General features: G+C 36.9%; 1 protein-coding gene across 8 annotated transcripts in view; it reads left to right on the top strand.

The window, feature by feature from the left end:
* dom (domino helicase) overlaps positions 1-27,971 on the top strand; it is a 56,271-nt gene that overhangs the window by 2,912 nt on the left and 25,388 nt on the right. For 4 of the 8 annotated variants that reach the window (XM_087349052.1, XM_087349050.1, XM_087349048.1 and 1 more), the window contains exons 3-20: positions 239-1,088; positions 2,318-2,434; positions 4,444-4,697; positions 5,695-5,880; positions 6,340-6,480; positions 6,990-7,203; positions 8,613-8,962; positions 9,659-9,773; positions 10,703-10,833; positions 11,408-11,503; positions 12,964-13,141; positions 13,942-14,079; positions 14,962-15,136; positions 19,833-20,019; positions 21,290-21,426; positions 23,098-23,284; positions 24,104-24,410; positions 26,855-26,935. In XM_087349052.1, the coding sequence (XP_087205178.1) occupies positions 239-1,088; positions 2,318-2,434; positions 4,444-4,697; positions 5,695-5,880; positions 6,340-6,480; positions 6,990-7,203; positions 8,613-8,962; positions 9,659-9,773; positions 10,703-10,833; positions 11,408-11,503; positions 12,964-13,141; positions 13,942-14,079; positions 14,962-15,136; positions 19,833-20,019; positions 21,290-21,426; positions 23,098-23,284; positions 24,104-24,410; positions 26,855-26,935 (3,844 nt within the window). Of the gene's footprint in view, positions 1-238; positions 1,089-2,317; positions 2,435-4,443; positions 4,698-5,694; positions 5,881-6,339; positions 6,481-6,989; positions 7,204-8,598; positions 8,963-9,658; positions 9,774-10,702; positions 10,834-11,407; positions 11,504-12,963; positions 13,142-13,941; positions 14,080-14,961; positions 15,137-19,832; positions 20,020-21,289; positions 21,427-23,097; positions 23,285-24,103; positions 24,411-26,854; positions 26,936-27,971 lie in introns of those variants that run through there. The other 4 variants (XM_087349055.1, XM_087349053.1, XM_087349051.1 and 1 more) reach the window with 3 other exon arrangements.

Below are 27,971 nucleotides of genomic sequence, written 5' to 3'. Positions count from 1 at the left end.
CGCTTATACGTCAATATGAAGACCTGTCTCCCTCATTCCCTTTCATTTGGTTTCAAGGGAACAATAAAAGGCATAATAAGATATCGGTATCCACAATTCTTTAATCACGAGGCAGCAATGCATTTGGTATTTATAGGACTTAGGTACCACAGTAGTGAATAATAGCATAGATATGTTACATTCTTTAGTTTTTAATGATTTTAGTGCTGTATATGGCTGTGTATTTTCTTGGTTATAGGTTATTCCAACTATTGCAACATCCAGTGCAGCTCTCCAACAGGCTGGTGTGACACGAATACTAAACATTGCTTCATCTCCGAGAGTGAATGTGGTCGGTGTGTCTCAAGTTCCAGGACGGGCAGGGACATTGCAACTTGCTACTAGTAATGCTGGAAACAGTGGAACAAGTGACTCGCCCGGACGAGGCACGGTATCACTTGTCGCCATCGGTCAACCAGCAGCAGTTAATGCTTCCTCTCACCCAACACTGGTCAGTTCCTTGTCGTCCCCTCCCCGACAGAGGACTACTAGTAGTGCTCTTGGTGTAGTACAGTCACCTCCGACACTAGTGTTAACATCGACACCAAATTTAGTGCGGACTTCTAGCGGATCTTTTGCCACACCATTATCCTCTGCTTCAAGTGTCATGTCAAGTCCACAATCCTCATCTCCTGCAAGGAAAAGAATGCGACTGTCTGAACTTCAGGAGAGAGCACCTCCAAATGAAGAAATTGGAGCTCTAAGGAAGAAAGTGCTAGAACACAAGATGGCACGAATGCGTAGTGATCAGGAACGATACGCGGAACACGCTTCTGAACTGTTCTTCTTGCAGGCTGGTGGAAACATGATGGATTATCTCACTTGGCGTAAACGACCATCTACTCCTCAGTTCCTACATTTTCTTAGATCTCATCGTTTGGATCCTGAAGATGATGATGAAGACCTTACTTTGTTGTTACATTCACCGTCTGCCCCAGGATCTTCCCTGACCTCTCAAAGTACAGAGATCAAGATCCCAGGAGTGGGGGCAACCCCCGTAGCAACTTCCACGACTCTTCCTCCTGCTGTGGCTCAACTTAACCAGCAAGGTCTGTACCACTTGTTACTTCTGTAGTTTAATATAGTTTTGAGTGAATTGATCTCAGTCATGAACTTCCAGATCTCAAATTGAATGAATTATCTGCAGCCTTTTCATCAAGTTTTATTGTTGTGTTTATATAATTAATGTTGTTTGTTGTTATAATATTTTTGTCAGCAGTCATACAAGGTCCGTATTGAATACCATGTTTTGGAGGAATCGACAGCTCAGAATTATTAGTGTTTTACTTTATGTTCTGGGCTTACATCATAAAGTACCATCATGGAGGCGATATAAATCCAGTTGTATACAAACTTCAGAGTATTCATGTGCTTCGTTTGTTGAATTTGGAATATGCGTCAGCATTTTTGCCCTTACTGTTTGTGCACTTATGACCTTGAACTTAATAGTAAAGTTTGACAAGGTATATGATATTAACCTTTAAACGACGGACATTTAAATGGCAAAGTGGTAGCAGCCCTACAGAGTTTTTTTTGCAGGTATTTAAATTTTTGTGCACGCTCTACGGAAAACTTTAATATTATCTAAAGTAAACATGATAAAATGACGAAATAAAGGCCATATTTATGCGAACAGAACAGAGAATACACAGTTTTTTTAAAAAAAAAATGCAGTTAATATCAGTGTCCAAAATGACTTCTGGCATTTCTTCAGGCTTTAGTAACTTTACTTTCTTTTTTTGGAAGCTCAGTTGACATGGTAGAAGCCATGGTTGTGAACTACTGACCACACAGAAAATTTTGTTTCCTTGTACTTCAGTGGATACTCATTCTTTTCACCCATCATGCCGAGGAATGTGAGTAGCTTTGAATAGGGGTCTGAAAACGAAGCCAAAACCCACTTGACTATAAACAAAGTTTATTACTTTGTGGTTATAGTTTCTGGGTTGACAGCTCAGGTTGAACTTGTCAGAACCCTAGAGAGAGTGATCCAATATTTGCAGCCCCTAAAAGAGGCCAAAAGACGTAGCCAAGTCTCCTTACAGTGTTGCAAGTATTTACGTTCCGCACAAGGAACGTTCGTAGGGCTGAGTACTCTACTTACATTCCCGACAAGGAACGCAAGTAAGATAAAGGTTAATCTAGGAACGTGCCAGAATTATTACACATCATTTTTGGACCTTCTGTTACGTATATGTGAATGTGTGACTTGTACTAATAGTTCCTTTGACATGTACAAGCTGAGGTATATTTTGTCTGTGAAATGATGCATGTGCAGGTCATATCCCTGGGCGACCTCAAGGGGGTCGCCATGGGATGGTGTTTGGACTACGACCACTCCCTACTTCAACTTGCATAGGCCCAACCACTGCTACTACCACACCTCTTGTGCCAGGTAGTCTGTTATTGTCTTCAATTTTATTGGGCCAGTAGAAATTCAGTGTTATTGTATTAACTTTGTCTAAACAATATGTTGGATTTTATGGAAGGTTTCGAATTATTGTTTGCCATTTTAAAGCTACTCTGTGGCTTACTGGGGTTTCAAATGGTAATTTTTTTGTGTGACTTTTGGAATGTGCTTTGCATGGAATATTTTCATATTTGTTGCTAATGGACTTTATGATTTGTTGGAGAATTTTTTAATTTTAGCCATTTATTTTAAGCAAAGCACCTTGCAAGGTTGGATGTGGTATTATGTATGGATGCTTTTCAGGGAATTTATAGTTAATTGTAATAATAGAATCTTAGGTTATAACATTTTTTTGACAGATTTGTTTCCAGTATCCAGATGTCAGTGTATAACTTTGGCTGAAGATAAGTTAATTTCTTTATTTACTCTGCATATCAGGAAAGAAATAGCTGGCTTAGTCATATGATTAATTTGGTACATCTATAATTCTTTACTGTTGTGTTGTTCTTTTAAAGATTATTTCTTATTACAGCTGTTATTCATTGCTAGAATTATGCCAGCTGAAGGTGTTAATGTTATGGTTTTCAGTGTGTTTTATGGGCAGACAATATATTACATACTTTTATGTCTTTTGATCAGCTGCATCAGTGGCAAGAACTGTGTTTGGAATATTGTCTCTGTCATCAGGGGCTGATTGATCAAGACTTTATTGAACGCAGTTACTATCAAAACTTCTTGTCCTATATTATCAATTGTGGAACAAACTTTTAGAGACACGCCTCATGCCCAGTTCTTTCGTAAAATTAACCTGACATGAGCTTCTTCATCCATCTCACAAATAGTTACTGAACTTTTACAGCAACTAAATGCAATAGAATTTTCTCAGACATCGATCTGCATCTATTCACTTTAGGAGTGATGATAGAGACCGAACAGGTCTCTGAAACATTGGACTTTTTATCAGAATTGACATGGCTGTTCATCTGAGAGGATTTTATTGCAAGCAGAATAAAAGTTTAAACTGAATTTTATGTTTTGGGCTGTACTTTAACTTCATTCATGTTTTTCTTTTGTTTTATGTTTGTGCCAATCTAACAGTTCTGTCAAATTTGGGTTGCCCTGGTTTAAAATCTTGGCCCAAATACTGGCTGATGGGTTTTTCCCTTTATTATCTCCAGGCATGTGCTTGTACAATACCTTAAATTATGCCTTGACAGCATCCTTTCTTATCCTCTCCAATTCATTATTTTGTTTGTCAGAGCTTCTGACTGCAATGTTCAATAAACCACAAATAAATAAGTTTTGTGGGCTCAGAATTTGTTTATATATCTGCTTTCTTTGGTCTCTGCTTTTGACACATCTTATTCTTGGTGGAAAAAAGTCATGTAGAACATTATGTTTAATGTCCACTCAGTTGTTAACAAAACTACTCTAATTTCTGACTCCAAGGCACTATAATGTAAGACTGTGTTCGGTACAGAAAGACTATTGATTGAGGAAAGAATAGACTTGTTGAGTTTGTCATTATGGAAACTGCTTATTTATTTATTAGGAACTGAAATAGAACAGCATGTAATGTTGATGGGACAGAATGAGGCTTCATAAAAATTAGTAGCTCTATTGTCTCATTAAAATGTTGTGATGCTTATTAAAGGGAAAGATGGTTTTTATATATCACTCTTTAATTACAGTTATAACTTCAATAATATCAGACACAGTATGAAAGTTTATTTAAAAGTGGGTTGAATTTTCCATTAGGTTGAGAACCACTCTTTTATCTTGCAGATTTTTTTTATTTTTTGTGAATTCCATAGTCAGCATTAACTTTAGCACAAGGGAATAGGTGGTTTAATTCCTTGTACCATGGGATGCTGCTCGGATATTTAACATAATGTTACTGTAGCATGTGGCCAGCTGGAATGCTTGTAAGCTGATTGACTGTATCTAAGATTGTCAGCTTTCTGATTATATGAAGTGCGTAATTTACTTGTCAGGTGGTACACCACTGGTTCTTGAACCTGCAACTCCTACCAACCCCAACAGTGTGTCATCTGGAACTGGAAGGGGATCAGGGTCGTCTGCGACTGTAAATGAAAAGGGCTCAGTTGCAGGTTTGAGTCCATCAAAACTAAACAAATTACCATTGGTGGCTCCCATGTCCCGGCAGCATACAAGACAACATTCCATTTCGGCTGTGTACGATACTTCAATTGGAAGCCAAGAACAAATTGCAGAGAAAGCAAAACAAGTAAGTTGGTTCTTTGTAAAGAATAATTCAGGAAGGAAATATTCAGTTCAATAGGATGTATATTTTATTTAAAGTACTAGGAAAGTTTGCATCATGTTCTGTATCACCGTGGCAAATTGTAACATGTGCAGCAATAAGTATGAATTTTGGAAGTGAGTTAAAAATCCAAATTCATTTAGTGATGACATTTTAAGTATAGAAAGATTCTTGCATTAAGAATTGATCTGTTGACACGAGGCATTTGTCTGAAAATGAATGTGGAACATTGTTGAATTGTTTATGAGTTGAGTTGAAATATTTCGCTTGTGTGTGCAGAAATGCACGTAAATCTTCGCATAGCGTCCTTTATAGTTTGATTTGAATTAAAATTGGAATGTGTCGGCAATTTCAGTGAAACTCTCCAGTATGAAATTTTATCTTTATTTTTTCTTCTGTACGGGATTTACAACCAGGTAGATGGACAGAAATTGAAGCTGATAGGTTCATATTTGCATTTTTTAGTTGAATATGTGCTTAAAGATGTATATGTTTAAAAATAATAAGTCTTGCAAGGACTTTTTTTTTGCATTAATTGGTGATTAAAATGAAGATAATGTTTTGGGAAGCTAGTTTCAGTCATAGTACATATAAATTGCTGAGAATGGGTCATATTAAATTGCAAACATTGACAAACCTTATGTATAAAGTCAAGATTTTGCAGCGACTGAAGTTGATGAAAGACTCTCAGGTTACAAGCCGTCAGGTGGCTTGAGAGTCTTTCATCAACATTGATAAACCTTGTTTAAAGTAAATTTTACAAGTTGGGAGAGGAATTGGAATGTGATTGATAGCCATAGTTAAAATTGTCTGTTCAATTTAAGAATCTGAATGAAATGTAGCTGGCAGTTATATGTATGTCATAAATTGTGCTGAATTTGTAACATTTCTTTAATCCATGTGGTGATTTGTTCCTGGAGTATCATAGGATTTCACAGGGTTTTTTTGTTAACCGCTGCAGGAAGCGTATGTAATGCAGAGAATAGCTGAACTCCAGAGAGAAGGTTTATGGTCTGAGAAGAGACTTCCAAAAGTTCAGGAACCTCCGAGAGTAAAGGCACATTGGGACTACCTCATCGAAGAAATGATATGGTTAGCAGCTGACTTTGCACAGGAAAGAAAATGGAAGAAGGCGGCAGCAAAAAAGGTCAGTTCATAACATTTCTCTTCTTTTATTTGTTGTCACTAATTATATGCGACTGTGTGATAAAGGTTTTTTATTGATAAGCTGATAGTTGCTCAGCACGTTAAAGTGTTCACTTCTTGTGGAACAATTTTTATTACCATGTTTACAAGAACGCACCATTTTCAAAATTCTGAGCCAGTTTAGCCCAGTTTACATTCTTACATCTTATTTAAGATATTTTTTTCTATCACATGTTATGCAAGAAAATCTGCCGAGTACTTTTGAAGGTTTATGAAATTAATTGAAAAGGCATCATGCAGATATGTTAAATATTACTCCTGTACTTTAGTGAACTTAAAAAGTTACTTGTGAATTCTGATCGCAGATACGGGTGAGAAGTTTCTTAACTGTGCAGCTGTTTTGTTAAGAGTGTTTGTGCTCCACATTAGCGGCTGACTGTCGTTCTGTGTTTTGTTTCAGTGTGCAAGAAATGTTCAAAAGTATTTTCAGGAAAAAGCGATTCAGGCCCAAAAGGCTGAAAAGGTTCAAGAATTACGGTTGAAGAAAGTGGCTAGTTTTATCGCAAAGGAAATCAAGACATTTTGGTCCAACGTTGAGAAGGTAATATTAATGAAATCCTTTAATATGAATTATGTAGTTAGTGAGGCCTGGTTGTGATGATTTTGTTATATTTGCAAGCCTGATATAAAATGTTTGGTAGGTGTTAATATGTAATTTGCTCCTTTTAAACCAGTATTGTATATTGATTTAACTTGTATATTACTTGTGTAAATGAGACATGTGTTAAATTTTAGATTAGTTGCTGATTATTACTTGCGTTAGGCGATAGCGGTTTAAACCACGTCTAGGTGCACGAGGTTTAATAAACTTCAATCCAGGACTTCCATCATAAATCTGAGTGTTGTGCCATTTGCTTTTTAAAATGTGCACAGCGTGGAACCCCAAACCATGAAAATAGAAAGAATTACTTGCCTCAAATATGTTAAGATTTTATCACATGTTTAGTTAATTCAGTTATGTCCTATCGTATTATTGGATTCTTTCATTGTCTCAAAAATGTGAAAATGTTTTTTGTTAAATTCAGTGGTTAACAATTGTGTTTACTTCAGCTGGTAGAGTTTAAACAACAGACAAGATTGGAAGAAAAACGAAAGAAGGCACTGGACCAGCATCTTAGTTTTATTGTAGACCAGACAGAAAAATACTCAACATGGTTAGCTGAAAGCATGAACAAATCTGGTGTGGACAGTGTCAATCCAAGTGTTCCTCCATCTGTGAATTCATCACGTATATCTTCGCCAACAAGACAAGTTCTGTCTGATGGTATGTTAATAATGTGTTATGTAATTGGTTTAAGAGGTTTTATGTGTGGCACTATATAATTCTAAAATTTCCAATTACTTTGATAGTCAAAACTACTCTGAAAACATCTTTTACCCACTTAATTTTACAATGGCAAATTATTTAGTTTATTAGTAATATAAGTATTTTGTATCCTGTACATTTTTGATAGTATGATCAAATCAAATGGTATGCAGCGGGCAGTGCTTGTGGCTTGTAATGGAAAATGAGAAAAGTGTTCATGCCTTAGTGGCTGTGAAAGCCATGGGGTAGATTGAAAGATAATATTAATATGAATGTTGAAGAAACTAGCTGTGAGAGAGTGGATTGGGTTCAACTGGCTAGGAACCGCCACGGTGGTCTAGCGGTTAGGACACTGGGCTTGTAATACTGGGGCCCTGGTTTCGATTCCCGGTGGTGCTCAGATTTGCAACTTGTGTTGGGCAAGGCCGTGGTCCAGGCATCACAGAGTTTTCCTCCAGGGTTTCTTCGTGGCATCCCAACAATTACTCCACTCTCATCATTTTGCAAAATGGGGGTCACAGCAGGAGCGTTGAATGTCGTGGTCCCGATCAAACCCATGTACTGATGGGTCGTGAATCCTGCTAACCACCAATGCACACCATGCTGAATGGTGCGTACTGGACATGAAAAAAGAAAACTGGCTAGGGATAGTGTCCAGTTGTTGGCTTTTGTGTTTGTGATAATGAGCCTTGCAGTGCTTCAGTTAAGTATTGGTAATTAAGACATGAAGTACATGCCATTTTACTGTAATACATTTCATCACTGGAGGCCATATTTGTGTATCACTTCTTTCTTCCAGAACCCTCGGTATTCCATCAAGCGTTTCAAGCTTTGTGCTTGGAGATACTATCATTTCTGCCTGCCTTTGCAGGATTGGAAATAAAATCTTAATCTTATTATATGAGTATTTGTAAGTGAAAGAATCTGCACGAAGTAGGAATCTCTAATACACATTATCCACACTTTTGCTATGGCGGAGTATTCTGTAACATCAGTTTTGTGATTAAATTACAGATTTTAAGTTTTTTATTGAACTGAACCATCTGATGGCAATTCTGATCTTTCTTCATATTTTAATTATATACTAGTTAGCTCAGTCGGTATAGTGACTGGCTACGGACTGGGCGACCGGGGTTCGATCCCCGACGGGGGCAGAGGATTTTTCCTCTAGCCTCTGCGTCCAGACTGGCTCTGACAGCCTCCTTCCCGGGGATAAAGCACAGCTGGGGCGTGATGCTGACCACTCACCCCATCTAGTGCCGAGGTCAATAATGAGTAGGAGCTATACCTCCATTCCCCCAAGCGCCTACATGGCGTATAGTGGGACAGGTTTTTTAATATTTCTCAGGGTAGTGTGAAATTTGCAGATGAATTTCAACCAAATCAGAGTTCAACAGATGATGAAGAAACAATTGCAAAGGCAGAAGAAGACATGGATGTGTTAGGACATATCGAAGAAGTTGAAATGCTGAAAAGAGAATCAGAGCTTCCTCTAGAAGAGTTGTTGAAGGAATTGCCAGGTGATTACTTGGAAAACCGAGATAAAGCGTTGCCCGGTGAAAGAAGTGAAGGCGGTGATGACGACGTGTCTAGTAGAGATGATGATGAATTCACTCTTGCATCAGACAAGGAATTGAGTGATGATGAAGACACGATCCAAGAACAGGAAGCTGTTGAAGGGAAAGTTGATCACAAGAAGGAATTGGAGGACCTTCAGGTGAGGACATAAACACAGTTTTGGTTAAATATAAAGCGTACTGATATTAAGAAGGATTGTGTTACATATTGACTCGTGTATGGTACTGTGAAATCTCATGGTCTTATTTCATGCAAAATGTGTTATTTTATTTGAGTTTCCTGGGTTTTGAGCTTTCTGAGTATGTTTGGTTATGTCACTGGTCAACATTTCACCTGTTGGTTACTATGACAAGTTATTGTGGAAGCATCATTTCAATTTAAATGTGTGATTTTTTACAAGTTACTAATTATTAAGGTTTTAGTTGGTATGCCGTGAGGACATCTTGCATTACTCCATTACCACTGACTCATCTGATGGAGTTCGTTTTATGTGTGGCTGAACTTTCAACTTACTTGTTTCATATCAACACACGATTTTATGATATTTCAGTATGTAATCGTTGTTTTTGTACAACATCCCCGTTTCCAACGCACAGTTGCAAGTATTTATATGAAAAGCTTGTATCTGTTTATATATGGGGTATAGAAATGTTTATCCCTTATAAATGCACGCTTCATGTTCAGAAATTGCCTTGTGTACCTGTCGAGGGAAACAATGTAGTTATGTTCACATTTCTGCAGTGTAATTAAAGTATTTTAGTTCAAATCTTTAAAGAAAATGCAGCAGCTGGTTTAACTCTAGATTTCCCTTCTTTTGTCCTATTTTTCCACGCAGGCTGAAAATGAAATGAGTATCGAAGATCTTATTGCAAAATATGGTTGTGGGGTTGGTGCAGAGGACGCAGAAGATGGTATGGAGGATTGTGAATCAGAAGAAGTTGAAGATGAGGGTAAGACTGTACAATCATTTTTAGCAGCGTGGGTAGGAAATATTTTATGTGGGGCTGAAAAATTAAACACACTAAACCAAAAGTTCTGTTAAGTGCAGGAAACAATTGACGTATATATTGTGAATTTCTTTTTACCGCTGTTTCCTTTGGTTCATGGTTACATTTGTGCATATGGTACATTAAATGATCAGACAGCCTAAGGGGATAATAAAAGAAATTAAAAGCAAATGGTAGTGTTTTAATATGATTTTCCTTTTCTTGTTTTTTTTAAGTTTATTTTTTGTGTGCATCATAGATCAGTTATCATACTATATTGTGATGACTTTTGCAGTGATGCTAAATCAAAATGTGCATAGGCCAGCGTGTTTACATTTTTTTTTGGTGTAGACATTCTAGAACCTTGCAAACAATTCATAATTTATATGTAAGTGTAAAGCAGAAATTACAAGGTTGTGACACAGTTATAAATATTTGCATGGTTTGCCCCTCTGTGGCACTAAACTGAGAGGGGATATACAAAGTCTGCCAGTGACTGACACACGAAAAGATGTACTTTTTTTTTTGGGAGAAGGGCTGATTAATGTTGTGTCTTTTGTGAGGCTTTGGTCTTGCTAATTATGGGTTTGCTAACATTGTTTTTCAGAAGCAACTCCGTTGTTGGTGACGGATCACTGTGTAGGATAAATTTTTTGAAAATTGTTATTTACTGCTCAGTCCTGTGAAATTTTAAATGTTGCAACATGCAATTTTTATGGTTTTTATCTTACCTTTTTTACTATAACCACATATCAAATTTGAAACAGTAACATAGGCAAAGAAGTCGAGCATGGAGACGAAACCTCGGAGTCATTGTAGTCATGATGTATTTTGTATGTGATTACTTTAACTCAGTTAGTTTTCAGATATGTGTATTTGTGTTTATTTTCTAGTATCAGGAAATGAAAGTGAAAATTCAACTGAAGGTGATGAAGACAGTATACAGAGTAAAGAAGCAGGCATTGGCCTCAAATCTCTACTAAATGATGACAATGAGGATGATGAAACAAGCACTGAAAAAAAGGTTTGTATAATTATACAAAGCATATTGAAAGGCGACTTTCTGAAAACTGAGATGCTGTACTTACGCCAGGATGGGAATTATTAGTCTTAAAAATAGACGTATTTGGTACAGTTACATGTACAACTGTTCATGGTTCCTGCTGGTGTTGGAAGCACCTCTCAGACAAAGTTTTCTGTCCATTGCGTTCAGTTCTTTCTACATTATAATAATTGTCTTTTTAGGATATGTGTTTAAAGAATAGAAAAATATATGAACCCTTATCTGATTACTAAGTAGGGTATATTGTAGATGGTTTGTATATTTATTTTTCTTCTGGACGTCTGCGTTAACAAATTGCTTAAGTTTAGCGTACCCTTAAGTGTTACATGTTGAATATCCTTTTTGCAAAGGAACTAGTATGAAATGGGGCTTATGTGGGCAACAACAGAAACTGGGCGGGAGATGGCGAGCCTGCACATCACAGGCGGGAGGGCCCCCACTTGTTTTCCAGCTGCAGAATTTGGAGACGTGAGGTTAACTTTGTTTTCCTCCAGTTCTCTGTCACATTGCTGATGTGTGATGTTTACAATTGTAGGTGAAGGATAATGAGGCGGCAGGGAAAGAGATCAGTGACGTGGCAGCACTGGCTGAAAGTATACAACCTAAAGGAAATACTTTATCTTCAACAAGTGTAAGTGTCCAGTATAATGTGTTTTTGCTTAGCTGTTTTATTTTATTCCAAATTTTCTTCTAAATGATTATTGCAGTCCATTCTGCTTATACTGCAGACTTCTGCTATTTATAAGTATTGTGTTTGCATCGTTTTACACAAAACAAAATGTTTTCTGTGTACATCCCCAGCAACGCTCAGTTGCAAGTATATCTGAATGAAAGACTTGTATCTGTTTACATATGGGGTATAGAGAACTGTAATCCCTTATAAATGCATGTGTCATGCTCTGATTGATGTGTGTACCTGTTGAGGGAAACAGTGCAGTGAATTAATCTTTTTTCAGTAGTGAGAGTACTTCGTTTATCTTAATAATATAAACATACTTTGTGTTCATTTATGCTGAAGCAAGACGAGGAAGCATATAGAATATTTTTAGACTTTGAGAAATTGTGAAGTTATTTTGTTACAATTCTTCACCACCAACAACTATTTATTAATTTATATGTTGTTAGTGTACACATTTTGTCTTCTTGTTCGTCATCATTGCTTTGCCTGTGGATGAATGTTTTGCAAGTCACCTGTGCCACACAATTGTTATCTTCCTAATTATAATATGAAGTCAGTTTATTGCCATCTTTTTTTTATCACTGTCCTGTTGATGTAGGTCTTATCTGTTCTAGCATTGTTTGGATTTTGCTACTTGTCTGGTACATCTGTGTTCTTAAACTACAAAATGTATAAAGCGTGATATTTATAAAACGTTCTTTAGTCGTGGTTCTCTGTGGTCGCCGACATTTCAGATCTATGACATAGAAATCTTCTTCTTCTATGGCTCTCTGGTCCGTATTTGGTCCATGGCCTCCTCAATTCTCCTCTTCCATTCGGTCCTCCGTTAGGTCCGTCTGTCCGAGGCTTTGACCGAGGTTTCGAAACATTCCTTTTTACGGTGCAAGGTTGTTAGCCTTGCGACCAACCCCCAACCTGGAGGACCAGGGTACCTGTCTTAGTCTGACCTCTCCCCCTCGACCAATCTGGCTAGGGAGGCCCTACCAGTAGCTCTTGGGGTCACTGAGGTACTCAAGCCCCACCACCACGACAAGGTGCAGGTACCATTAAGTGGGGACGACATAGAAATAGAGGGAACAATTTCCTCCAGAATGTGAAGACTACGCAGCATCACAGTCTAGAAGACAATTTCTTCACAGCTTTGAGAAAGTTGGAATCAGTTTTAACATTTTAGTTTTAATGTTGATTACACTGTGCTGTGTTTCAAATAATGTTTGTGTCTTGTAAATTAGGGTCTGCCTTTATCTTTATTGTGTAAATGTTACCTGTGTTGGTAACAGCTGCTCAGTTTCATTGTCACAGTGTCCTGCTTCATTGCAGTATTTTTGTTTTTTCCCCTTTCTCTGGGTACTTGAATTTGACAAGGTGGTTGTTCCACATTCATGTCACGATGTTCTCTTATTTTTATTTAGGTGGTCACAACAATACCATTCCTCTTGAAGCACACACTGAGGGAATATCAGCATATAGGACTGGATTGGTTAGTTACCATGTTTGACAGAAAGCTTAATGGAATTTTGGCCGATGAAATGGGACTAGGTAAAACGATCCAAACTATATCACTTCTGGCTCACTTAGCATGTGAAAAAGGTAAGAAGTTAGGACACAATTATTGTGATAACATATAACTTGGCCTTGTTCACAGCATATCTTAAAGCAATATAGCTATAGTGATTATTTTTGGAAGTACTGAAATGTGTAGTTGATTTGTAGCTGCAAGCATAATATGTATTATTCATTTGTTTCTTTTTGAGAGTTGTTCAGACTTCTCCTCAGGGCAGTTTGAATTTTTTTCATGGCTCTTAATGCCATTACATCCAAGAGTCCCATTGACGTATGTACTGAAGAGGAGTGTCTGCACGACGAAGTTCCATGTGGTCACTATTCTCCATTCACTCATTTCTATCCGAAGTAGTCACCTTATAAATCCAAAAGGTGTTTCCTGCGCTAATGAACAGGTTTAGAGTGGTTTTACATCAGATGATACCTGAGACATGCCGTACAAAGTATCTGGTAATGAAGTTTTTTCCCCAAAATGCTATCAAGTTGTCATCTCTATCAGCAGTTGTTCTGAAATTGCCAGCCCCATAGTTTTATGTCAGCGATGCAATCACACGTTTATCCATGTGCTTTATAATGAATTTGTCATTGGGGACAAGAATTTGAGAGTATATGAGACTATTGTCTGGTCTTAAGAAATTATTTAAAAACACTGGAACAAGGAAGTGTCGCTACCAGAATTTTTCTTTCAGCTGCTTGGGTTTTCTTTATTTATGTGAAGTTCGTGTGATATGTTACTGGACTCCCCAGTTTTAGATTGCGTATATGAAGTTGAGAAACACGCAGAAAACAATTTTTAACATTTATGAACCCTTAATTTGTTGTTACAGGTAACTGGGGTCCACACTTGATTATAGTTCCCACTTCTGTGATGTTGAATTGGGAGATGGAATTAAAAAAATGGTGTCCTGCCTTCAAAATCCTAACATATTATGGCTCACAAAAAGAACGGAAACAGAAGCGCACAGGTATGTTGTTTTATTTTTATGTGTGGACCTTTCCATTCGAAGAGAAGCAGGTTATCTAAGCAGCTTCTCTACCAACTGGAAAGGAGAGTATTGTAACATTACCAACCAGTCAAGACAGTTAATGAATTGATTGGATTTCCTGTTACTACATAATGAATTTGTACTAACCAAAGATAGACTTAATCCTGTCTTACTGAATTATATCTTTACTTTTGTTTGAGTTGGCTCGTTATTGCCATCCGATGTGAATTTGTGTCTCTTGAGAAGTTATTTTGTCCAAGATAATGTGAGAATGAATATGTAAAACATTTCTGTTTGAGATGTGCCATTGATATTTCAACAAGTTCTCTTAGTTTTGAATTATTTTTGTGGATTTACAGATTTATGATGTGGTTTGGATGCAACCCCTCCACAATTTTTACGCTCATAAATCTTGTTTCTCAAAAGCTGCTGATGCAAAAGAACTCTGTATGATATAAGTTATGTTCTTTGGTCTGTGTGCTGATGTGTGAGTGAAGAGAGCATCGTCACTTCCGAATTATTACCTTTTGTATTTTTATACCGAGTCCTATCACATTTTTTATATATTACGTATACGTAGTATAGTTCTTACAAGGGATGTGTCCTGCGTAAATTGCATGAACTACGATTGTGGTTTTTAGGTTTTCTGTGTTGGGGGTGGGGGATTGCCGACAAGACTTTATAAGATATTCTGTGGTAGTACCTGTGATAAGTCACTTATTTTTATGGTTCTCGTAAGTCTCCAGGTGAATGCTGGGATCCTTAAGGTTGGGGACCACTGCATTAGTGCATGAAAGAAAATGATTTATGATCTTCGTACATAAGAACATATTTTATGATATGTTACTTTTCTTTACTCAGGTTGGACCAAACCAAATGCATTCCATGTATGCATTACATCTTACAAATTGGTCATCCAAGACCATCAAAGTTTTAGGCGAAAAAAATGGAAATACCTTATTCTGGATGAAGCACAGAATATTAAGAATTTCAAGTCCCAGAGATGGCAGTTGCTGCTCAATTTTCAATCACAGAGGTAACATTTTTAACATAGAAGTATCGAAAGGTTGGACTTTCAACTTAACAATGGCATGAATGTTAACTGGAATATGATGCACTGTGTAGCAAATAAAACTTATAAGCATACAATATTTTTGATAGAAATGCATAAATAGAGTTCAGTTTCATAAATCACAAAAAAGTGATATGATGATATTTGGTACAATGTAACCAACCATTCATGTACTGAATATGAATATATTAAAAATGTATTATGATTTCCAAACTTGAGTTGTATTCTGTTTGAACTCATTCCCTGCCTCTAAACTGAATAATCTTTATTTTTTCTAACTTGAAAGTATTGTCGCATTGTGGTCTGATTGTCATGGTATAAAATGTGGGAAATTTTTTTTTATGCCTTTGGTTCATGTTTAAATTTTTGTTTACACATTTGGCCCACGTGTAAGACACTGGGTATTATCCTAAAAAAGAATTTGTTGTTTGATTTGTTACTTTAGGAATCTGTCAAGAACATTGCAATTTGTTTTAAACTTTTACTTATGATTGAAGATTTTATACTTTAAAGATTATTTTAATATGTGATATAATAATATTTCTTGTATCATTGTGCTTCTTCTTGGATTGTATCTGATTATTTTGGGGGTACAGTACATTCCTGTATGAATGCATGTGTCATGTTTAAAACGGTGTGTATGTCTGTCAAGGGAGAAGTTACTGATTCATTACATTTGAGATTCTGTAGTGAGTTGTGGTGTGACAAAAATGGAAATAAACGGGAAAGGCAACAAGTACTATATAACCACATATTTAATTAATTATGTTTCATTAATGAGCTTTACAGGATATTGGCAACTGGACAGGTACCCTTAATGTAGCAATCCTTATTCCTGTCTTGCTGTTATGACAGCTATAGTTTACTGCTTTCAGTTCACTATAGGCTCAAAATAAATATTATTACAAGAGAGTTATTCACTTTTACCTGTCAGATTCACTGGCATGTAACATCACATATCATAATTGGATGAAATTTTTGATTGTAAGACGTCTTTTCACCCTTCTGTGTACTAGGAAGCTAAAGCTACAAATATATCGGCATGTAATGTATCCCTTGCTTGAATTTTCAGCAAAGAAGTATTATATTGTAATTTACAATCATCTTATTGCTAACAGAGCACGCAGAATGTTTTGTCAATGAATGGTTTATGTAGCTTGAAACTGTGGCATATGTGAAAAACTTAAATTTCATTTAGATTATTCCATGTAAAAAGACTTCGTTGCCTGGATTATCCTCTTCAATGGCAGGGTTAGTGCAAGTATCATAAAAACAGGTACAGGGAGGACATGGTTGTGGTAAAGCTCTGTGGACAAGCAGCTGCCCATGAGTAGACCTGTGATATGTTAAGGAAAAATAAAATAGTCTTATGAGATTAGCCTATTGTCTCTGTGTCCACTCCTTCAAATTTATAAACATTTAACTGACTTGTGGGAGAACTGAGAGTACCTAAAAGGAAGGATGAAGATAAAATGGAAGTCATTATTCAGCATTTTACGCCACGTGCAGGTATGCAGGAATACGTGGCACATTAATGGCAGAACGGCTGTTTCTGTGGCTCTCACCTACGCTACTTTACTGTAGGAAAATGTTTGTACAGGCAACTCTCGGTTTACGAACGAGTTCCGTTCCAAGACGTTGTTTGTTATATGTTTTTGTTTGTTACATGTATATTGCATTCCTGAGCTTATATGTTATACGTTAGCAGCCATTTTAAAGCATTAAAACCATGTACTAAACATCAAATGGTCTATACAATACGTTTTATTATAATTTATGTGTTGGAATAAATACATTTTTTAAAATTTATTTATTTAAATCTTACAATTATGTTCACTATAAGTTTGGCATTTCATTTTATAAGGAATTCCTGTCTATTGGCGACTAAGAAATTTTGAATGAGCTGTGACGTTCGTTATAGCAAATGTTCGTGAATCGAACGTTTGTAAACCGAGAGTTGGCTGCATGCTGTGGCAGATTCAGAAGTAAGCAGTCATAGGTATAGGTATATCAGTAGCTGTTCATTACAGAAAGCCAACAGGTATTGTAATTAACAATTCAAGTTAAAGATAGAAAATTTGAATGTTAAATAAGAAATAAAAGTTCCATTGCTGTTTTGAGTCATGGCAGCTAGGAGAGCAGGTTTCTCTAGACAGAAAACATTTCATAAAGTCATTCAAACATTAGACCCACCGCAGGATGATTACTGAAAATCTGAACAGAATCTTGAATACAGATTGGATGTTACGTTAATTTAAAGATGTGCATTGCAGCATGTACTGATGCAAAGATACTGCAGCCCACATGTGAATAAGAGTGGTATCCAACTACACTAATATGTTAATTGTGGTCTTTTGGTTTTGACACACTCTGTTCTTGTAGGTGGTTACCAGTGTTTCAGAGGAATGTGTCACCTGTTTGGGGTGAAGGTGGGGGTGATACTTTCCTCAGAAATATTGGAAACCACCTACAAGACCACAAAAAGTTCACTACCATGAAAATATCAAATCACATATACCGTAATATGAGTAGATTCTGCAAAGGTGCTGTAGGCTATATTATGAATTCAGCTGTTTGGTTTCTTATCCACTGGAAGTATTCCTATTTCTTATTGATTCAAGTGGGTTTTTTCCCTTCCATTTTGCATATGGTAGTTGCTTTACAAGTACCTAAATGTCACAGTAATCTTCCTCTCAAGTCTTCTGAATATTTATACGTTACAACAGATTACTACTGTAATAATGTTTAAGAAATATATTGAGCGTAACACTCAAGAAACAAACGTACAGCAAAATTAAGTAAAGCAGTGACATCTTCTGGAAAGAACTTACCAATGACTACTTTGCTTCAAGTGCTTGTTGGTATGGTGAGGCCAACAAGTATTGTAACAATCCTACAATCTGGTAATGCATTTTTGCTTGTAATTTACCGTTGTATTGATTCTGGCTACATTAAATTTGCCTAATATAAACTGAAAGTTTGGCTTTGCGATGTTCATAATTGTTGAAGTATTATGTTTAGATTTGTTTATGGCCTGTCTGCACACAGTTTATTTTGCCTAACTCCATGGTTGGTTTTCAACATCAAATGGAAAGACAAGTACAGACTTTTGTGTTTCTATATGGTTCGATCTCAATGAGACATACCTTAAGTTGCATATTTCAAGATTTTACCATTAATTATGCTAGTGTTTGTGCCATCTCATAAGTTCACATGTCCACCATGTTGATGTTATAGGTGGCAATAGATGAAAGAGTTCAAAGGTTGAGTGACCCACAATGGCATGACATTCATATCAAGTTTCATGAAAATCAATTGGAGGGTTTTAGCAAACACATTGATATGATTATACCTTAATCCTGTATTTCCTTATCAGATATGAAAGGCATTTGACAGGAATAACTGCAAAACATAACTAGTCATTGAGAATGTATGCCCAAATTTTAGTGTTTTACATTTCATGACAATTGCATTGAAAAAGAGATTTAAGAAACTAGTTCTAGAAAGAAGCCTGTTTTCCATCTGTGCTTAATTTTCACTGTTAACATGTTCTTATAACTGTATATTATGTTCGTTATAATAACCTCAAAGTTTTGTAAGTACACAAATGCTGTGATCCTTTAAGTTAGACATTTCTGATAACACACTGCATACTGTGTATAAATACTGAATATACTATTTTATGTCATGCAGCTGCACAGTAGTCTTGCCTTGCATTTAAAAATTAATTTTGTCCTTTTCTGTAAGATTTTGTGCTTCCCTAGACTTGGTGGGGTAGCTCACTGGTCAGATCTGCCATGTTTCCCCATCTTCCCTTCCCAGAACTGAAGTATGATTTGTTCAATGTCTCTTCATAGTTTGAGGTGTCTGCCATAGAGTCTTTGTAATGAGATCCTGTGTAGTGGTTTGCAGGATTAAGAACAGCAGACTTTTTAAATATTTTTACTTCATGTGTGTATATTCAGCCATCCCCTGTGGGGGTTATGTTTCTAAAAAACATTGGTTAAAAATACCAAGTCTTTGTCTGAAGTAGTGGTAAGGGGAACTGCAGCCACTGTCAGCACCTAAGTTGTCTTTATCTTCATTAAACACTAAATGTACATAATAACACGTTTAAAAATATATTAGATGTAAAATAAAGTGGGACAAAAAGATTGTGTTATTGTTCTTTAAGAAGGACAGATGGTTTTGGATGCCATTACAGCCCTTCCTCACCAAATGTGAATCTCTTGGTGCAGAAGCTATAATTTTCCCCCAGGTGTACACAAAACCAGTGGCATTTACAGTGTAGCATCTCAAAAGAAATTATTTTGTTGGATCACATTTAAAATTTACCTCCATTCTGAAAGCTGCAAGTTGTCGGTCAGCCTGTTTATGAGTAGTTTTTCTGAATAGGATTTGCTCTGTGGATGAATTTCTGATAAACGCTTTCATGAACTTTAAGATTCTGTCAAATCATACACTGTGTTGAAGGTGGCTGTTCTCTCAGTTGCGCAATGTAGTCTGATGAAAGTTTACCATTGTTTCATAGGTGCTTGCTGCCTCTATCAAGGTAAAGACATCTATCAGACTACGCAGCACAACAACCTAGAAGACAGACATTTTAATACTGCCTGCCATGAGAATCTGAAATTCACATTAACTGTGTTGATTTTTACAGGCGTCTCCTCTTAACTGGCACACCTCTTCAAAATAATTTGATGGAATTGTGGTCCCTGATGCACTTTCTTATGCCCAACGTGTTCCAGTCACATCGAGAATTTAAGGAGTGGTTTTCTAATCCAGTGACTGGAATGATAGAAGGAAACTCGGAATATAATGAGAGCATTATCAAGCGCCTTCATAAGGTCAGTATACATTGTTACAGATTTAAATTGGGAAGTATCACTGTCATAAACTCTGCTCATAATAAACTAAAAATTTGCTTGAATTCTTTTTAACATGTGGATATGATCAAAACATAAGTTTGCAAGCGAGAACCACACAGTGACCTAATATAATTCATTATGTATTGTGGGGAAGTTGAAGTTCTGAATTAGCATATTGTCTATAAAGTTTATTATTGACTTACAGATATTATTTGTAGTTATATTAATAATATTAGCAATGTTTGATGTTATGAAACACGCCTGTCTTGACAGTGTTTAACTGTTAGAGAGGGCTATTAATTAGAAGCAGTTTCAGGCAGATCTAACAAAATTCATCCCCAGCATTGTCATTTTGCTTATTTTGTATTTTTCTTATATTTATCTTCTGAAGATGTTTTTACTATTCGGGTCATATGTTTTATGAAAACATTGTGAACTTCCTCACACCTTGGAATCATTATTTTTAAAGAATGAGAGTATTTGTGTTTTCTGATTCATTTAATGATGATAAGATGTATCATGTTCCTGAAGGATGATATGTCCATTCACTTTCATCCTTGTGTTGAACCAGAGGCATTTGTCTGAGAATGAGTGAACACTAAACATGCCAATCTCATTTACTAATGACGTGCAAAAGATTACACTGAGTCGAGCAGTTTACAGTTTTAGGTGCTTTATTTGTTGGCCGTGGTATTCGGTGTTAACTGGTCCAGTAGAGGGCTCCAGTACCATGGCGTCCAAATTCCATGTATCTTAATCCTTTTGACCTCTTGATTAAAATCTTGTTTATCGCCAGTGCTTCAACCCACAGCACAACCTCGGGGCGAAGATCTCGGCTGTTTTTACAATATCAACAGCTATGCTTGCAAACACTTTAAAACCTTTGCAGGATTTAACAAGATGGACATGTAGAGGAGCAAACAAAACTCCTTTGTTGTATCAGTATTCTGTGACATTATTCTCATTTCTGAATGTGCTACAGTTTGTAATAAATGTTCAGTTTTGGAAGAATAATTATGAGATAGCTACATATTCCAAAGAAGAACGCGGTATGAAATTAAACAGACGGCCTGTGATAATTATTCCTCCATAAACACCATAACAAGATGAGTGGCTGTGTTTTTATGATAGCCAGTACCCACAGTTTTTAACTCTCTGTCTCATTTTAATATATTTCTGAAAATTCACTCTGTATTATTAAGAAAGAATAGCGTGTAATTTTAAAATTTATGTGAGATAACTTTCACAGGTGTTAAGGCCATTTCTGTTGCGCCGATTGAAAACGGAAGTGGAGAAGCAGTTACCGAAGAAATACGAGCATATTGTGATGTGTCGCCTATCAAAACGACAGAGATTCTTATATGATGACTTCATGTCTAGAGCAAAGTAAGCAACAGCATTGTTCATATTGTGTGAAGATATGACTGGAGGGTGTGTGAGTTTATTATTTTATAATTTTTCACCAATTTTTGTTAGTGGGTGTGGGAAGAATACATCCCAGTCAGTATGAAAGGCTTCTTCTTCTTCAGTGCATGTTTTATGATATTCCTGTTCTGGCCTTGTATTTTTATGACTCAGTTTTTCTGGGTCATTCTATAGTTTTCTTAATCCAGCTTGTTGCAGGATGTGGTAGTTGGAAGTAATACATCTCATTTTGACTGAATAAATATGATTGAAGTTGGTTCTTAAAGTCAGAATGTAAATGATTCTGTTACTGTGTAATGTGTGACAAAGATATAGTAACGAGAAGATTGTTTAAGCAAGATAGAGGAAGATGTGGCCACTTTACCCGCATTGGTGGAACTTCCAACTACTCCACAGACTGTCACTTCATTTAAGGTGATTATGATTATATTATTTGTGCTTGTGATAGTGTATGTTATAACATCCTTGCTCTTGGCTTCCATGGTTCTTATATATTTCATACATGGTCTTGAGGTGTTCCGTCAGCATCCTTCATACCTCACACACATGCACGTGCACATACAGACACATTTTGCTAGATGTGAATTCTCATATCATGTTTATGATGCCAATTTTTCAGTAGCTGCTGAATCACAAATCCACAAGTTGAAATGTTCTTCTGCATAGAAGCAAAATCACGTTAAACCAGCTATTTTGTGGTGACACTACTATTACAGTTTCTGTGTACATGAAGAAACTGTACCTAATTTCCAGTAGTGCTCATGTATATGGTAGTCATTGTATTTGTACATACGTGCATTGGGGAAATTACTTTTGCAGTTGTATGTACATCGTTTGTGTTCCAATACTGATTCATATGATAATGAAATGTACCCTGTTTATGAAGGGTGGAATGCCCGTTCAGTTTCCGTACTTGTGCTAATAAAAGTGTGATTAACTCTATGGTAACTATACATCCCAGCAGGCAGTCATGTTCTTGGATTCTGAATATTGGGATTGTTGATTTTTATATTAATAAATATTGTGTTATAAGTTTAGTATCGTGCCAACGGGTAATTTCTGAGTATGGAAGTGTTTTTTAATGATTCTGCCTGTTACACAAAAATGCTTGGTAGAAGTGACACATGAATGCTGAGGACAATGTCACATTCTTTGGTATTTACGGTTGCCACAATTAAAAATTAAATCCGTGGCATAACAGCTCCAGAGAGCCAAAGCCGACTAGCTTGACTGCTGGCCTCACGTTCACATGCCTAAGCAGAGGTGAACGATCATCCAACCAGATATAGGGTGACGTGTGGTCAGCACGACGAACCCCCAGCCATTGCTAGCTTTCCTGACTGGATTACGCTACTCATTGTAGCTCCCCAATTTCCTCACGATGCTGGGTTGGCACCGGTCCCATACACTGGTTGAAAGCTCATGAGAAAATTTCTTATCCCCAGAGACTCGAACCAGCGCGCATTCCGTATCGCCGGTCCGAAGCCTGATGCCTCAGACCGTGCGGCTACGGCGCGGGCCTGCGGTTGCCACAATACTTCTGGGGAAATGTGTTGTCAGTGCCTTAAAGTTGCGTTAATGTTATGAGACAGTGCATTTATCATTGTCTTGTGTTTCCTTGTTTGTTTACAGGACAAGAGAAACCCTAGCCACTGGAAACTTGTTAAGTGTTATCAATGTTCTTATGCAACTTCGTAAAGTGTGCAATCATCCTAACCTCTTTGAGGTTCGACCTACGATCTCGCCGTTTCAGATGGAAGGCATTACATATGAAACTGCTTCTTTGGTTATATCCATGCTCGACTATGATCCCTTTAAGGTTGGTGATATTACTTAAGCTGGTAGAAGTGGTAGTAACTTAAAAATGAAAGGAGTACTGGAAACAGAAAATTACTAGAACAGTTCTTTGTGAAAGATATGACGAGTATTTATTGCTTGTTATTTATAAGTGCTCAATAGAGTGAATCCACAGATTATTGCAGCAAGACCTGTGTATTACTCTGCTCACAGAAGTATTTTAGTGTTTTATCTTTTTAACCAATAGCTTTCATTCACATATGCCATTTATCTCAACATGAACATTTCAACCCCATTTTACCATCACCAGTATCTTTTTTACTAGTGTTCAACCATTCATTTCCCTCAGTTTTTTTTTATATATTTGTGTTCTGTCGCTGAAAGGAAAGCTTCCATCCTCTCGGTGATTGTTATCAAGTCCATCACCAAACACTCACCCCAATTAACTCTGTCCACTTCTCTTTAGGTTTGCCATCCCTCACCATGTAAGTATGAAAGGGCAGTCACATTTATTGAAATAACATACAATGGTAGCAAGATGCAGTGAATATGCTAAGGAAGGAACAGAAAACTAGCAAAGCTGTACGTATGCAGTCCACCAATGTATTTACAAACGTAATTACTAGAGTTCTAGGCATAGTTCAGGCCAGTGCAGTAGCCCAATTACAAGTCGGTAGAGGTCAAGTGATATGAGTTCCGTTTTCGGACTAAAAGCTGTGAAGTCACTTTTTGGTCATTCTGTATACCAGAAGGCTAAGAAAGTTTAAAAATAACAACTCATGGAATGCAAGTAAGAGGAATTAGAAACATACCTGTTATTATGGGTGTCTCCTTATTTCAGCATGTTGATTTATTCAGTCTAAACTTACTGCTGGTGGAACTTGAGTCATGCCTCACAGCATTTGTCGCTCATCGAATAAAGAAGTACCGCGTTCCAAAGAAGTTAATAGAAGAGATCGACTCTGTGCCAGAGCCACCTCCGCGCTGTCCATCGGGGAAGATAAAGATCCATGTTCGACTTTCCTCCAACCAGCAGCAGCAGAATATTGGGACAAGTGGAGGCGCTGTCGTAAATAAGGGACTCCCTGTTACTGTCGCCTCAGCTCATGTTGGTACCTCACCTCTCGTAAAAGCCCCAGCTGGCCAAGGTGAGGATTGCATGGGTAATGATTTTAAAATTTCAGTGGTTATTAATTTAGTTTTACTTACTGTAATGTATTTGATATGCTATGATCATTTGTGTGACTTCTTATGATAGAGAAACTTTTAAAAGAAGTATTCTGAATTCAAAGGGTGATTTTATAACTAGAATATATGCAGAGTGGAGTTCTGTGATGGCACTGCAAGCACCTCTACAAATTAATAATCACAGTGCCATGAGTTTTGGCATGATACTGTTCTTTCCCTTTCTAAAGTGCCTAATTAATTATTGTTTTGTTCTGTCTGTACAGTCGTAGTTAATGTTCTTAATCTTTTTAGTGTGTTTTGTGCAATGCTTATCTGTTGCGCTTTATCTCATCCTGTATGTGGTTTATTTTTGTATGCCTTTTTTGTTGAGTGTGCCCCACAAGAAGATTATAAATCTGGCAAACACAGAGGTCACAGACCAGATAAAGTCATGTGGTCATCAAACAACTCTCGGTAGAATTGTACAGGTTATGTGCTGGCACTCCATCCTGCTGGAACCAGTTTCATCTTCCTGATGTATAAGAGGGTATTGATGTTGGTCTTTTGTGTTGTAACACCATATGGGCTTATAAGTAGACAACAGTGTTTCAGATGAGCATACTGCCTCTATCTGCAGACCTGAGAAACCTCGTAGCTCATAAAGCATAAGAGAAAACTGCCAAATAATAATCTGTATGCTTCATGCTTCTAGTTGAAGAATGTTGGTTGTATTATTTTTTGTTGGAGTACGCCTTTATTTTTTGTCTTTGTTGGTTTGTTTCTTATTCTGTAACATTTGAAAGTAAGCAGAGCTTGTGGATTCATCCTAGTTTTACATTCATTCCATTCATTGATTTATTCATATGTACATATGCGCATACATACGTATATGCGTGCACGCGCACATTCCCACCCACTGGCCACCCTGCCTAACTGCCTGAACCCACCATTCCCCATCTCATCCACTTTACGCCATTCTGAATAGGCTGTATTCCACGTAGAGGGGAGCTACATGTTAACGGCATGTCATTTTCATACTTTGACAGGCATCATATTATAATGAATTCTTCTCAGGCTACCAGCCATTTAAGATGGTTTAATGGAGAAACAACCGTTTCGAGAACCGTCCTCGGTACCGAATTTATAGGACAGGCGGGATCTACAACTTCATTACCCTGAGGATGAGGCAAAAATGTGAAAGCTTTAGATCAGGCATTGTATTGACCATCAGTTAAATTATTAAAGGCACTGTCCTGCTGAAAACTGGCCCTGCCAGTGTATTATCATAAATGCTGCTTACCCTGTTGATTCTCTGACAAGAAAGATTGAATGTTTTTTGGCTGTAAAACATGTTTTCAGTGCCTAACACTAACAAAAGAAGAATCAGTATTTGCAATTGAATGTTTGTACATATGTCAGTAAAATGCTAACTGAGGACATCAGTTGCTGGTCAGCTACGTTATTTATTGGGGTATTGTATTTTCTGCTGTTCTGTTTGCATGAAAGTCTTGCTTGATTAAGCTTTAAATGAATGTGACGCTATAGATTTAATGTAGATTTGTATACTGCCTGTTAAAAAATTCTGTGACATTTGAAAAAGTTAGCTCACTGGTTACGTCTTCAGTGTAATCTTCTTAAAACAAAAAGTTTTGGTACCTTTTGGATATAATATGTGCTCTGACCATGTCATCTGGCTTGCAATAGCTTGTCCACCAAGCTTTGCAGCATTTGATGTCTTGTTACTCAACAAACTGTCAAGACAATTATAAATGTCTTTAACTAATTCTTTGCTGTGCCAGATACAGTAGAATGTAAACCAAAAAAAATCATAAATACAATTCTGTACCAAATGAATTTAAATGAAGTAGATTAAAAAATATTTATATGAATTGTCTAGAACAAGAGTTTTAAGTCTTGTAAGAGCAGGGTCCACATTCATCCTAGGTTATGACAGAAATTTTGTTAAATTTCATGCCAGTTTATTCAAAATTGTACTTTTATACCATTGCAAACATTTTGCTTATCTTAGTAATGTTTCTTATTAAATTTGCCAGTCTGTTATTGCTATTAATTATTTTAAATAATTTATACTGTAATGTCTTTTTTAAAAGAAATACAAGTGATACAGTATCACGTAAATGTGATGCAGCCATGGATTGAAAACTTCTGATCTAATTTTCTTATAGTATGGGACATTTAAATTTACCATTAAATGATTAGCTATATGAACTGTAGGTCAGTGTTTCCATAAACGATGCTGTTGCAACATCTAACTTGATCTGACCTCCTGACTCAATATTAAAACAGTTTGTGATCAGGAAACTGAGCTGGACCATGGATTGAGTCCCGTTAACATGCTAGTTGTACACGGCAAGGTGTGTGTGTGTGTGTTGCATGAGAACAAGCACTGTGTTTTCTCACGTAGGTGTGACTCTGAGAGTGACAGGTGGAACTCAACGACAGGGATATTCGGTGCAACTTGTGCAACATCAGGGTGGTCTAAAGGGTAAGGAAATGGCTGTTGGAAATATTGTAGTGCATGTGTCTCACGTGCTTGTTCCACTTTTTGTGGATACATAATTGCAGTAATTAAGAGCGTTAGGAAGAACAGAAAGGATTTAGATCATCACTATACCAGACGATTATATATTTTTTCTAATCTTTAGACATGCTGCACTTATTATAAAATCGGTTCTTGTGTGGCGTGACTCAAGAGTGTTTGGCCTCCGTGTTAATGAGCGTTGTATCGTTATTTTGCTAATCGTGCAAAGTGGAGTATGTTTTAAGTTGGGGAAAATCTGTAGTGAGTGCCAACATTAATTTGATCTATCAACTGGAGACATCTGTTAAGGTCACCTTTTATCAGACTGATGGAGGGACACTGGAAGGAAGGGGAGAGTCCCTCTACTGCCTCAGATAAAGCCTCAAAACCTTTCCAGTATTTTACTGAATGTCTCAGCTGAGTAGTAAACTCTCCTACTTCATATTTTTGAGGTGCTGTGTACAAATCTTGGCTGATGACCACGTGTCCTTACAGGGTTTTTTTAATTTTCCTCTTGTCCTCCAGGTAAATTCTGGAATAGTACTTTATGTTAGGCCGCAGCTGCTTCATTACATATTCTTTCCAGTTCATTGTTTGTTAATCCTGTCATTTGATGCTTTTTCATCTGGGCTTCTGACATCACAGGTAAATGAAGGAAAAAATACAGCAGTTTGTCACTTATTCTTTAATTTTCTGCTTTTGTTGCTTTTAGAAATAAAAGTCTGTGTAGTACTTGTTGTTGCTTGTTTTTATCATTGTTATCATTATTTGATATTTTATTTGCCAGCAAATAAATTTGTTTATGTGTAAGACAGTGAATATCTTGACTATGTTTACATATAGGTATACTGTGAAGTAAGTGGTGGTGGAAGTGATCAGCCTGTACTCAGTTGACCATAACTGAGCATGGGACAAGGTCATGATCAGTGATGATGGTGACCATGCCTGATTCTGCAGCACTGCAGAATGAGGTTTTTTAACATGTAGGAAGCGCACAAAC

This window comes from Zootermopsis nevadensis, unplaced genomic scaffold, assembly GCF_977971745.1.
Source record: "Zootermopsis nevadensis isolate Lab colony 2312 unplaced genomic scaffold, Znev_1.0 Znev_ptg000015l, whole genome shotgun sequence".
Classification (NCBI taxonomy): Eukaryota; Metazoa; Arthropoda; class Insecta; order Blattodea; family Termopsidae; genus Zootermopsis; species Zootermopsis nevadensis.
This window is presented reverse-complemented; position numbering and strand designations above follow the sequence as displayed.